At 37.7% G+C, this 13,422-nt stretch overlaps 1 protein-coding gene and 1 long non-coding RNA gene across 6 annotated transcripts; both read right to left on the bottom strand.

The window, feature by feature from the left end:
• Positions 1-440: 440 nt before the first annotated feature.
• On the bottom strand, positions 441-2,521 carry LOC148700775 (uncharacterized). Of its 5 annotated transcripts, none has more exons than XR_016397880.1 (4): positions 2,311-2,521; positions 1,027-1,039; positions 828-880; positions 441-695 (listed from the first exon to the last, which is right to left on the bottom strand). It is a non-coding gene; the product is annotated as an uncharacterized LOC148700775 (long non-coding RNA). The 5 variants fall into 5 exon arrangements; XR_016397884.1 differs by having other exon boundaries at positions 630-723; positions 2,311-2,427; XR_016397883.1 differs by lacking the exon at positions 1,027-1,039 and having other exon boundaries at positions 488-695; positions 2,311-2,449.
• An 870-nt stretch (positions 2,522-3,391) lies between these two features.
• Positions 3,392-12,775, bottom strand: LOC103722615 (putative clathrin assembly protein At5g57200). Its single transcript, XM_088707827.2, has 15 exons — positions 12,472-12,775; positions 12,283-12,352; positions 11,773-11,870; positions 10,829-10,967; positions 10,487-10,614; positions 10,294-10,386; positions 10,085-10,135; positions 8,138-8,203; positions 7,990-8,055; positions 7,767-7,847; positions 7,555-7,635; positions 5,259-5,426; positions 5,097-5,172; positions 4,691-4,815; positions 3,392-3,950 (listed from the first exon to the last, which is right to left on the bottom strand). The coding sequence occupies exons 1-15, from the start codon at positions 12,559-12,561 to the stop codon at positions 3,603-3,605; spliced, it is 1,680 nt and encodes a 559-aa protein (XP_088563953.1). The 5' UTR covers positions 12,562-12,775; the 3' UTR covers positions 3,392-3,602.
• Between the last annotated feature and the right edge of the window lie 647 nt (positions 12,776-13,422).

Below are 13,422 nucleotides of genomic sequence, written 5' to 3'. Positions count from 1 at the left end.
AACTCTTCTCTTGTCCAGGCCCAGTACGATCCAATCCAAGAAAAAGCAAGGATGCTAACAGTGAAAACCCTGCTCGAGACTTGAAATTTAGTACACCCGCAAACTCCCCATGCCGTAATCAGGCGTGGGCTACGACAACCAATAGAGAGAGAATAAACCTCAGGCCGAAATCAGGCGTGGGCATAACCCGCTACGATAACCGATGGAGAGAAAATAAGGCAATTGGTCGCCGCCATCATAAATGGTAAGTGACGAACTAGAAGCAAATGCTTCACCGGATGAAACCTATGGCAGTCATTGACTACAGAAGCTGAGAGAGAGAGGTAATACCCAACATCTGGTATCCCCGCCAATAAAAACCGTGCATACCCAGGACAAGAGTGTTTCAGACTGAACTTGTTGCAAGCATCGATATGTAAATCTGTAACATGGGGGGCATCTGACAAGACTGGTGCATTAAGATAACAGCAGTGGTGTATGTTTGATTGGAAGGCAAATATCAGATGACTGATTCCAGCCCTAATCTCAATTTCAATTACTTTGGGGTGTTACAAAGGGCAAGACATGCCTCAGGAGGACCAAGCTCTAGACTCCATAGTATTGCTTTCAAGACATGCAGGTTGGGCATATTTTGTTCAATCCCAAAAAGTATCTTTGCGCTTGATTTTTTTCCTCGACCTGTGTTATCTCAGCCGCTGCATAATTCGTAACAGTAAAAAGTAACTGCAGCTTTCACATGTCATGAAATCAGAGAGATATATCGTGACTCTAAATATTTTTAAAATTACAGAAATATCACAAGAAGCTAGGCAGACAATCAGCTCCACCTCTGTTTACGTCATTCCCAGTCGGTGGGGCGCTTTCTACAATGCATCCAAGCCTGCGCATGAAATTAGAAATGTGGCATCACCAATAACGAATAGCAAGATGAGCAGAGGCTCTTGGCCTAAAAAATAGAAATGCTCCATGATCCCAAAATAACTGATCAGTAAACTTTATCATGCATTGGCATCACGCTGTCCTCACCTCAGTGCATGATCTGCATGAAGGCATCCAAAACCAAAGGGAACTTAACAATCCATGTTTGCAATTACCTCACATGGCAACACAGTAAAGAAAACTATCAAATTGGATTCAGTGCTTAACAAAAACTTGCAAGAGCCATTTTACAGCAAGCTAGGCCCACTGATGACATCAGTAAAATCGACTGATGAATTGGTTAAGATGTCCTCACAATATTGATAGATGTTCACAGTAAAATACTGGAAAGAGCTGCGATGCATAGTTAAAGTCTTCACCTATCACCAGTTCACAACCAAAATTTGTTGAACTATTGTTATGATCTACTGTACAAGCAATCTAGCACTGCATAAAGAGGTCAAAGCGATCAATAGGTACAATACGTCACGTTCCGGTCTGACTTATTTGGATCCGCATTTTGAACCCTATTTTTCCACCGCTTGCTGTCATCACCAACACAATAATTTTCAGACTCATTATCATCTTCCACCCAATTCCAGTTTCCAGGTGCCAAGGCCTGGACAGATTTTTTTGTGTACATGCTCAATAACATATAACCAACTGAAGCACAATCAATGCTTCTTGCAGGCATCATCATCCTCGACATTCTCATCCTCAGGAGAAATTAGACAAGATGAAGCAAAACTTTGTTATATTTGCTCGTAATGTCGCCGGATCGGAAGCAGAATTCATGAAATCATTTTTAAAATTGGCGACTAATCAATTGAGGTTGCTCTCAGTACCACTAAGTCATAAGCAATGAGTTCATAGCCGCCATAGGCTTCTCCCATTAAAAAAAAAATAGCATCTATTGTTCCCAACACCCAAAAACATCTTTCCATTACTGAAGGTTTTGATAGTCATCCTTGTATATGCGTTTCCTCCTTAAGATCTATCTAGACAAACTACAGATCCTCATGGAGAGCCTTCTCAGATTTGCTATTCGTGGATGATAAAAGGAAGTTACAAAGAAGAAATTCTAGCAGATTGTATAGAGTGCAGCTTCAACTTAACAAAGTAGAGTATGCCACTGGAAAAGATATTGACTCCCTTTTTGTCTTTTTTTTTTTTTTCTGGTGGTGGTGGTTTTGGGGAGGGGAGAGGGGGTTAGGCTCCTGCTTAAAACATGATATGCGACAAGCAAAAGAAGTTCATAACAGAACCCAATTAAATCAAGAAAACCCTCTAGATGGATATATTTCTTTGACAAATACTAGTGGATAAGAAATTAATGCATCAAAAAATTCCATAAATAGAAGAGATGAAATCACAGGGACCAGCTGAAATTACCTTCCACGAAGGAGGACGACGATGGCCACCCTCTGTTCGTCATGAAAGAGAGCGTCTCCTCCTGCGTCATGGGGTTCACTCGGTGGGCCTGCTTCCTCGGCGAAACAGAGCAGGAGGAGCCCGGGATGAAATGGAGCCATTAGGGGGCGGATCGACGGATAATGACGCTGTGGATGGCGTCCTCAAGGCGGCGGACGAGGCAAGGTGGGACGGGTGATGTCGGATTAGATTTTGGGAGCGTCCTATTAGGGTTTGCGGAAGGATTCGAGCCATCGAAGAAGAAGATGAAGAAGAGAGACCGAGGAGAGCCGAGCAGGCGAGAGATTGGGGGAGAAGGAGAAGAAAAAAAATAAAGAAAGGGAGAGAGGCATGTACATTTATAGAAGAACGGTACCGGAAAGTGGAATCGTGCAAGAAGATTCCCGTAATTCTGCGGTCGCCATCTTGATCTTTCGAATATCACGGCGCTCAAGTGGTAATGTTTCACAGGAGAGAGAGAGAGAGAGAGAGAGAGAGAGACGGGTTATATACGGTTTAGAGACGAGGTTCCGGGATGCATCATATAGCTTCGTAGCGCCTATTTTTTTTCCCCTTCTTCTTCTTTTTCCCCTTTCTTTTTTTCTTCTTGAGAAAGGGAAAACGAATAAGCCCAGAAAAATCTTGTTGTCGTTTTTAATTCTCAGGGGGCTGAAATTAATCTTCTTCCTCATGATACGTATCAGCTCAAAAGCTATAAATTCGTTGCCGCACATGAAAACCCCAGTACCCCGTTGATAACTTAGAACTGGTTGTAAAGCACTAATAATAGCCATCAGCACCTCTATTTTAAAATAGCAATTTAATTACAATTTCTTATGCAAATGATTGCCGTGTTTAAGGAAGTTAGTCTTGGACTCAGGCTTTCAGACATTATATATTAAGAAATGCTAGATAGAACACTAGATTTTATTTTTTTAATGACTTCAATGAAATTATAAGAAACAAGTTTGGTGACGACAACAATGTCTAAACATTTGAGCAATGAGAAATACAAGGCCGGAAGCAGTACTTGGCACGCACAGATCAAGCAGCAGGACGCATATTTAGAAGAACAACGAATACATCAAGCCCTCTGGATCAAAATCATACTCAAGAAATACAAATCCGATAGGAAAGGTAACACGTCACACTTTACAAGAAACTAGTTCTCTATCCCTTCATTTTATCTACTAAGATGAATGAAAGAACATGTATATTGCACGTATAATGAAGAAAAGAATGCATTGCCTCCGGGAAAAAGAATGGGGGAAATATCAAATCAAACCAGATCTGCCATGTAGAGCAGCAGCCTGAGGGAAGCCAGCAAAATGATCAGCAAACGGATTGGTAGATGCAGCCTGGGAATGAGGATAGTGAGGTTGATAGTTGTCCGGCATCATCATCATGCTTTGCTGCTGGTGATAATACTGCTGCTGCTGCTGCTGCTGGGCTATTAAAGCCATCTGGACGTTGGGTGGTGCTGCAAAATTGTTGGACATAGCAAAAGGGTCCTGCGAGTCAAAAGGATTGGTGGCAAACCCACTGTATGCTCCTGTGCTCTGTTGCCGCCTGGCTGCATCATCATACAAGCTGTTGAGCAAAAGCTTGTCGAATCCACCAGCCTGTTGAGCCAAACCAAAAGTGTAGTTATCAAGAAAGAAGCATGATCCTGATTCTGATGAACAAAGTGATGCAAGAAATATATGAGTTTGGATATTGGAAGGAGGAAAAGAGAGGCAAGATAAAGTGATACATCTCTCATATATTGCTTAAACTAACATCTCCCATATGTCGTAATTCATGGGGGAAGTCAAGATGAGGAAGCAGTGAAAATACCAGCTCTCATATATTGCAAAATATACAACACCAAGCTGTAAGAATGTTCTGATTTACGATAGCAGACCCATGGTTCAAGAGTCTGATGTCGAATTTTATAGTTCAAGCTGGCCAATCGAGAAACTGATGCTCTTTTTTTTCAGTAGATAGAAAAGCTGATACTCATCTGTTTTTTCTTTTTATAAAAAAATTATGGTTTCTTATTGAGGTGATTGATTCCACTTTTTATTAACTGCTTCAGAATAACAAAATTAAAAAAGTGAAATAAATTGGTTCAGATGAAAAGAGATGTCTTTTCGAGGTTTAGGAGTAAAAAAAATGAAGAGTACTCATTTGGTTTTCATATTCTAATATTTTCAAATTGAACTATATATGTGCCTAATTTAGCTCCAAAAAGTATACATTAAAATAGTGCTTATTTGCCTTCCACATTAAACTAGATTTCTTTTGGATGATTATTGCAACTTTTCACACAAGATTGGTGGACAAAAAAACTTAATGCTGATGTAGTAACAAGAGTACAGACCAGTTTGTTGTCGGTCAACTGGTCACTATTACTGCTTGGTGTTGTGACTAGAGCTAACTCCCATCCTGAAGAATCAATTCCACTCCCAACCAAGCCGCCAGTATTTGAGGGTTTGGAATCATCCCCTGCAAAGATACAAATGGACAACAGTTATTCCATGACAGGAAATAGAAATGCATTAGAGGTCTATGACAGAAGAATAGAGAAGCAGTAAGCTAAGCTGGCAAGATTTTCAGTTGGGCGGGATAATGGATACAACAAAAGCCAGGAATGAAGGATCACAAATACTCTTATAATCTAATCTCTAACCTTAGGGGTAGAGCAAACCAAGAAGCAATTGTCCTTAAAATAATTTAAGTGTTCAATATATGAAGATGAAGACATCAAGAAATGAAGATGTTGTCACCTTGTGGAATGATAGCAAGAGCCAATGCATTGCTTTCCTCAAGTTCAGCAGCAACAGGATTTATTTCATCCAAACCCTGCAGATGACACATGATATGGATTTTACTCTGGCTTAGTGATGTCAATTGCAAAGGGAGTATGTAAGATGAAACAAGAAACCTACCAATAAATCAACAGTTGTTGCCGGTTGAGCTGCTACCTCCATGATAGGCTGTGATTTTTCTTCAGTCTCGGTTGGTGAATTTTTCTCATCTTCTACAGCTGGTTTTTGACTCTCTGAAGGGGAAGATTCTTCTTGTTTGTTGGTTATTAATTTCCTCTCTTGGTATTCCTGAATAATATCCCAGATTAGTTTAAAAATATCTCAGATTATTTTGAACATATATCGAAAGGCATTCAACAGACAGCAAAGCCAAGTCAACCACTAAAAGATGTGCATTTTGAAACTATATGATACAAAAAAAAAAAAGACAACACCTCACATGTAGCAGTGGAAAAGAAGCTGTCTCAACAGCTTAATTGTATATCACAAGATTTTCCATTTACAGCTACATAATTTCTAATGAATTCTCTCTGAAATCTGAACAAGGCCATCAATTATATTGAAGACAGTATACTATATGGACTGAAGAACCGTCCCAGACTGTATTGATTAAGACTATGACCCCTGGAAAGTTGGGCATCTATAGTACAACATTAGCTCAACAGACATACATTCACATATGCCAACTTTCTATTGGTTAGTTTCCAGGGATGTAAAATCTAATATTATAATCAAATCTTTTCAGCAAGAAGCTGCATATTCAACACAAACATCCAACTTGATCGTGTTATTTACATCATAAACCATGAGGAAGTCCATTTTCTATGATTTATTTGACTAATTAGAATACTTAGATCTCAAGCACATAAAATTAGATAGCCAGTTAGGGTATTTAACTTTTAAAAAGTAAACAAAAAGACATTATAGAGATTGTGGAGCTAAAAGCAAGAGGCAAATCTTTGTATTTTCATAACCATTCTTTAAAACATGATTTTTTTTTCTAAAAAAATAAAAGGATAATTTATTTGCTATATTTGGAGTGATAGAATATAAATATCTTGATTAACTGGACATGATGTCTGTTTCATGAAACACTAAATGTGTGGGCTTATGAAAGTGGACACTAGACTTCTTAAAAATATGACTTTGTATTTTGATCCAGCTACATTAGAATTTACTCAAATTTATGAATTTCACATCCTATTATATCTTTTTGTATTTTTGAAAGAAATTGAAAAGGAACTTGCAACCTACAACCCAATACATGATGCAATACGATATAAGCTCCTGTATGATCTACGACAATCTTGATCGTGATAACAGCGCACAAGAGTCCAGCAGCATATCTCATTTTATATAACAGACTCTATGGGATGTATCTTCATCTGCCTCTTTATTTTTTTTATCATATTACTAGTGCATGATAACAAAGATAACTAAATTATATTCAACACTACTCTGTCTCATAAACAATATATCATCTGCTGATAGCACACACCAATAGGCCTCTTCCCGAGTATCAACAATAAACTAATTTATAGCAGAATGAGGGTTTAAGGTCAATATGTTGGCATAATCCACTAGCAATCTGGACAGCCACAGGTCTTGCTTCAGCTTGTTCTCACAACAGTCATGTTCTCTTATACTGTATTTAGCTTGGGCCAACAACTCTTCTGCACCTTTCTTCCTCAAGGGCTACCAACCTGCTTGCAATGAAACTTCGTCACAGGCATCCTCCTTGTTGAAAGAACAGACCATTTTCCTATCTCTTTCCATCGATCGATAAAAATCATATTTTATCACTAGGATCAACATATTGCTCAAGCTATCTCATCCTCGTCCCCAAGATCTTCACAAAAAAGATTGTATGTTGTATGTTTAATTCAATTACAGTTTCTGCAATATTTTACAGTATTTTTTATTCCTATAAGCTTGTAGACACTCTAGTTGCCTCACAAAATGTATAAGCAGTCAATAATTACATACCTGCAACTCCCAAAAGTGAAATAATGTCAAATTCATCCTCACTCTAGCTATACTTAGTGCACTGGAATTATTTCAGTGGCCCAGCAAATAAAAATCAAATGGACCCTAGACACGAGATTCTGGAAAACATGCTGCGAGCCTGTGCTTTGGTAAGACCTAAACCAAGATTTATGTGAAGAGCTCAAAAGGAAGTCACTGAAGCAACTCAAGACATCTATTATCATTGTCTACCATCGCCACCAAGTCCTGACACAAAGAGAAGGCTTTCAATTCCTCAAATCTAAAATTAAGATGATGGAGTCTTGGTGCACTACTATAAATATAAGCAAGAAAACTTGTATAATATACTCTCCAGAGTCTTATTTGAAACAGAAGCACCATAAGGAGCTTACTATAAATATAAACAAGAAAACTTGTACAATATACTCACCAGAGTCTTATTTGAAACAGAACCGACATGAGGAGCTTCCCTAATGTATTCTTCCATCGTTGCAAGAAATGATAACGGTGGCTGAATAAAAGAAAGGCCATAAAGATCAAAAAAAAGAGATGGCATAAGTAGGTTTGTTCAAGGGTGGATACAGAAAATGTCATAGACTCTATACATATCATCCTAAATTCAAAAATCAATGAACATAAGACCTCTCTCAAAATTGGAAACTGAAAGTTCCTGGCCAGCTCCAAACCTTTGCAAAACTCATAGAAACTAGCAAGAATTTCAGCCTGTGACAGAAAGTTCATATATCAATGGAGTTAAACTAGGATCACTACAAGATAATTTGGCCAAAAAAAACTTCTGATAAGAATATTTTTTTGTGCCGCAACAAAAGATAAAAGACATCAAAGGATAAAAATGTTATGATACCAACTGGCCGGCCCTTTTATAGATGTCGAGCGCTTTGATGGCATCATGTCTTGACATCTCAAAGAACTGCAGTAAGGTGTTATCAGTTGAATGAACAAACAAACATAAACTTTCATTCCAAATGACTAGCAGGACAGAATCACAGTACCAAATCCACAAGATTGATAATCCCATCGTTGATTGCACAATAGATTTTGAAGCTCTCTTTCAAAACCTGTACAATCAACACAAAGAAAGGGTGAAGCTAACAGTGGCATCTACAAAAGCACATGGATGCTTAAGTTACCCTAACAAGCAAGGTTTTAAATACTAGATGTCTCCCAATATCATCCATGCCCAAATCTCTCTCTCTAAATGACCCCAAACACTACCCCTCTATTTCTACTTTGTCTCACTCCTCTCTCTCACACATCTAAAACCTCCAATCCACTTTCCCTGTTTTTAACCCAACCTTCCCCCACCCAGCCCTCTCTATCTTTGCCATCTTTTCATTTCCTTTTAAATACTATGTTATTGAATTTCTTGCGTGTATACCATATACATATCTGAAATTATGTGAATACCCTTGTAAATTTACTACTCACATGTATACCCTTATAGATTATTTCTTTTGCGTGTATACCCTTATAAAAATCTAAAATTGCATGTATACCATCACAAATTTACTATTTCTGTGTATAATTATTTCTTTTTGCATATATATCCTTATAAATTATTTCTTTCTGCTTGTATACCATTTAAATTATTTCTTTTTGCATGTATACCCTTAACTCAATAAAGGTAAATGTGCAAAAAGAAATAATTTAGTAAATAATTTATAATAGCATACATGCAAAAAGAAATAATTGATAAGGATATACCCTTAACTCGTAAATGTACAAATAGTAAATTTACGAGAGTATATACGTAAAAAGAAATAATTTATAAGTGTATGCATGCAAAAAATAAATTTACAACAGTATAGAAGCAATTTTATATATCTATATGGGTATATATGCAAAAAGAATAGTTTATAAGTGTATATCCACAAATAGAAAATCTATGAGGGTATACACGTAATTTCAAATAATTAAAAGAATATACTTGCAAAAAGGCCTATATTCTCTGATATCTTTTATTTTATTAATTTATCCTTTTTTTTAATTTTACAGAAAGTATTATCACCAAATATCCATATTTGAATAGTATTTATTTCATGACTTTACTATTATATTTTAATTTTACAATTAAATATTCTATTTTTATATTAACTAAATTTTGGTTCTATTTGATACCTCACAATTCATTATAGTTCCTTTCTTGTTCTTGTAATCTAAATTGCAATTTTCTCTGCTTTTGGCTTTTTGTTCTTAAAATTCATTTCTTTCTTTACGTACAAAAATTACATCTATGTTTATTTTTATTTAAATGTGCTTTCCACTACTAATAGGAATTTTAGAATACTGTTATTTTTTATTTATAGTCAAGGGTGAGTCTCGCCACAACAGTAAAGTTGCTCCATTGTGGCTTAGAAATCAAGGGTTTAAATCACGAAAACAATCTCTCTACATGCTGTGGTAAGACTACGTATATTTGATCCTTCCTAGACCTAGCAATGGCCGGAGCCTTATATGCTTGGCCACATTTTTTATTTATATTTAGAGATAAGTATTATATTTCACGTTCATGATATTTTTATTTCATACTATTAATGTTTAAAAATATTATTATATATTTTTAGTTTTTATTTTTAATATTACATTGTTATATATTTTAATATCTAAGTTTCTACTAATTTGAATTTAATCACCCAATATTATTTTTATGATTACTAAATGTAGTGCATGTGCCCGTATGATTGTGTATAGAAAAAAGAAGATTATGAGTTCATTACTTTCAGGTCCTTTTAGAATTTAAATTCTAGTTAAATTATCTCGAATCTAAAATCTTTAGCAGTCACATGCATTTGCATGTACATAATAACTAGTGCAGATAAAACCATGTTCACAGACATCTCGTCTTGAAAGGACTTTTAATTAAAGGGAAGCAAAATCAAGCAAAATCTCTTAACAAACATAACTACCATTATAAATCAATCCAAAACAAATGAACATACCAAAGCTAATGCATACTGTATAAGATAGTTGCCAATTGCTGCTCCTTCAGGCTACAATGAGCGAAACAATTTAAGTCAAGTCTTTGTCTTACAAAAACTAAGAGAGCAAGTATGCCAAGCACACTTGCTAAAAAATTTAAAATCCTCTATTTTTGCTTCTTTGCGTGAAGCCCTAGAGAATGCAAAGTTATTATCATGTAAATCATTACCTGGCAGCCAACTAGCCGGTAGAGCAGATTTTGTAAAGCAGGCAATTGATCTAAAAGATCCTGACAACCTAAATTCTTTGTTCTACTTTGCCCCTGAAAGATTTATAAAAATAACAGATAAGAAAAGAAAGCAAACAAACCAATTTTAGAGTCCCGTACATCAAATTGAACTTTTGGAAAATGAAGATCTCACCTTCGCAGCCCCATCTGAAACTTTCCTCAGACGTTCGGCTTCAATATCATATTTTAAAATCCTAAAACACTCTAACCGCTCCTCTAGGAATAGTGCATATGTTCGAACCCATGCTGAGCAATCCCAAGCTAGAAGACAAATTGAACATCTGAGAAACATCAATATTCCATATTCTTTCTGCTAGACCCAATCATACTGCACACCACAGTGATAACTCCAGGTGCAAAACAGTAAACAACAAAATTTTACTACATGATCCATATTCTTCTGCTCAATCTAATCATAATGCGTGCAACATTGTTAAATAATTTAAGTGCATATTATTGAACAGGAAAAACTTACCAAGAGAACTGGAATCATCCTTGAAATTAGATATACGCAGAACATTTCCTCTGCGGGAATAGTTTAATAGATCCTCTCTGAATGTAGGATCGCCCTCTCTCAATGCCCTGTGGATAACTATCAATGTTTTCAAGGCAACCTGTATAACATAATTAGCATAAAGTTATTTATCCAAGTGAAGACCATCATGCAATACCAATGCCTGCTTGATTTGGTTAACTACCAATAATTTAAACTGAGAAGTTCGATGAAGATGGTGGACACTGCAAGCATTTTTCACAGATATAATGAATGAAGAACCACAAAGCAGTTGCAAGATGACTAAAAAACCCTTAGTAATGTTTCAATGCAAGATGCAACATAACGTTAAGTCTACTTTATGGTCACTAACAACTCATAATGCTGGTGGAAGCACAGTAACAGATCCATGCAAGTAATGTTGCAGGTCTTGTATAATATTTTCTCTCAAGTTCTAAAGGTATTCATTGATCACTGGTTCGATCCAACTTGTTATGGTTCTACTGAATATATTTAGTCAATTTCTTAATTCTTTTGTATGAATAGATCAAATAACAAGTGGAAAAAAAAATCACTGCATTGGGGGATCTCTTGCCAACAAATTGTGATTGCAGCCACACTACAACATCCACTCCAAATAAAATAGCATGCCACATGCCTAGTTTATTGTACTAATTTATAAGTCTATAACTTCCAAGGTTTATGCAAGATAATTATCATGTGTTGTTTAGGCAAGGTTTTGAATCCTTATCTTATCCTAAGGAACCTGACTCTGTAACGTGCATTGAAAACCAAACCTTGCAACTGTGATTATCCAACGTCATGCACAAATCATGAATGAAGGATGACTTGCAGCATTCTGAGAAACGTAACAGTAAGTGATAGCCCAATTTAGTATACAATAATGGAATCAAAAGAGAACATACCACCCAGTTACGGGTCTTGGCCAATCTCCTAGCAAGTATATGCACGCAATAAGCCACATCAGTCCGTGGCCTATCTACAGCCGTAGCAACAAATATTTCTGAAACAATACATGCAACGATCAAATAAATAAATGAAATCAATGCATGAAAAATGAAAGAATTACATAGCAATCATATTGGCAAAAACTTGATAAAAAGGGAGGAAGTGCAGGAGTCTCCCAGTCCAGGGAGAGCACTCAGCCTCACCCTATATGCAGAAAGGCTGTTTTCATGTTTTGAACCCATGACCATTGCGTCACAATGGAGCAACATTATTGTTGCGCCAAAGCTCATCCTCAAAGACAAAAAGCTTGATGCATTTTCTAAATTCAGAAATCAGAACATCTGCTTCTGATTCCACTTCTCAATATTAACAAGATCACTGTACGGATCTGCGGATTCGCATTGCAATTCAACCAGTACGGGACGAATTCCCGTCCAATTGCCTAGATCCAAAAGCAAGTTACTCACTTCTAACGTGCCGTTCCTTCGGCGGGCATTCCACGTGGTTCGTGGCCTTGACGACGGCGATGTCGAGCTCCTTCCACCAGTCACGAGTCCAAAAGGAGATCAGATGAGAGAACTCGAAAGATTTGAGAATAAGCTCGAAGACGAGCAAGAATGCAGATTGGTGTCGAGGGGACAGGAATTGTTACGGACCTTGAATTCGCTGTTGACCTTGGCGAGGCCGACCTTGGTGGTGTCCTTGAGCGCCCCGTAGGCCTGCCGCCAGCTCTGGAACGTCCCCATCCGTCCCCTTCCCCCCAAAAACCCTAGCGCTGACCTCGCCTTCCTTTCCCTGCGACGGCCGACGAGGAGGAGGAGGAGGAGGAGGAGGAAGAGGCAGAGACGGAGGAGCGGATCTCGGTGGTGATTGTAACCGCGGGATTTTATTCCTAGTTTCTACCAACCACCGTCGGCTCCGCGCTCTTCCCCCCCTCTCCCGGCCCCAGGAAGTTCGAATAAAAAAATAAAATGAAACAAAATGGGGCCCGCGTGATGGGAAAGGGTGTGCAATTGGGTGGTAAAAGTGTTGGGTATATCGCACCAGTTATAGTTTAAACCGCGACAGATGTTTCGTGGGATTTGGGGTCACACCGTTGACGCTGCGGCCCTTATTAGAACGATCACACTGTTACGCTGCTTCGCGGGAGTATAATACGACGTTGTGCGCAGTCCCCCCCGATTGCCTCCAGACGTATGATCTGTAGGGTTGGCCAAACGAGAGATAAATCCCTGCCGTCCAATTGGGCGGTGGCCAAAGAATTTGTGAGCACGAATAACGGAGGCCAAAACTTGACGGGAACTAACATTGATAAACAGCATACAGCTCACTCGAAATGGATACTATTTAGCGGGAATAAACGGCAACTTAGCCATGGCATATGATCTATAGTTGTCTTTTCCCTTTATTTTAAAGAAATACTATATTGGCCCAAATGGAAGAGCGGCTCAGCTGTCTCTACTCGGAGAAGTTCCAGCTTAGCAACGTCGATGCGACAAACCACCCCTTGTTAGAACCGTGGCATCCGCATTATGTGAGCCATATATTGTTGAGATTCATTATCAAATTCTACTTTTATTAACATTTTTAGTTAGTTGGTCATTAAT

This window comes from Phoenix dactylifera, chromosome 11 (assembly GCF_051530095.1).
Source record: "Phoenix dactylifera cultivar Ajwa chromosome 11, Ajwa_hap1_PhDact_Kaust_v1.1, whole genome shotgun sequence".
Lineage (NCBI taxonomy): Eukaryota > Viridiplantae > Streptophyta > Magnoliopsida > Arecales > Arecaceae > Phoenix > Phoenix dactylifera.
The sequence above is the reverse complement of the archived record's forward strand: the minus strand, read 5'-3'. Positions and strand labels throughout refer to the sequence as shown.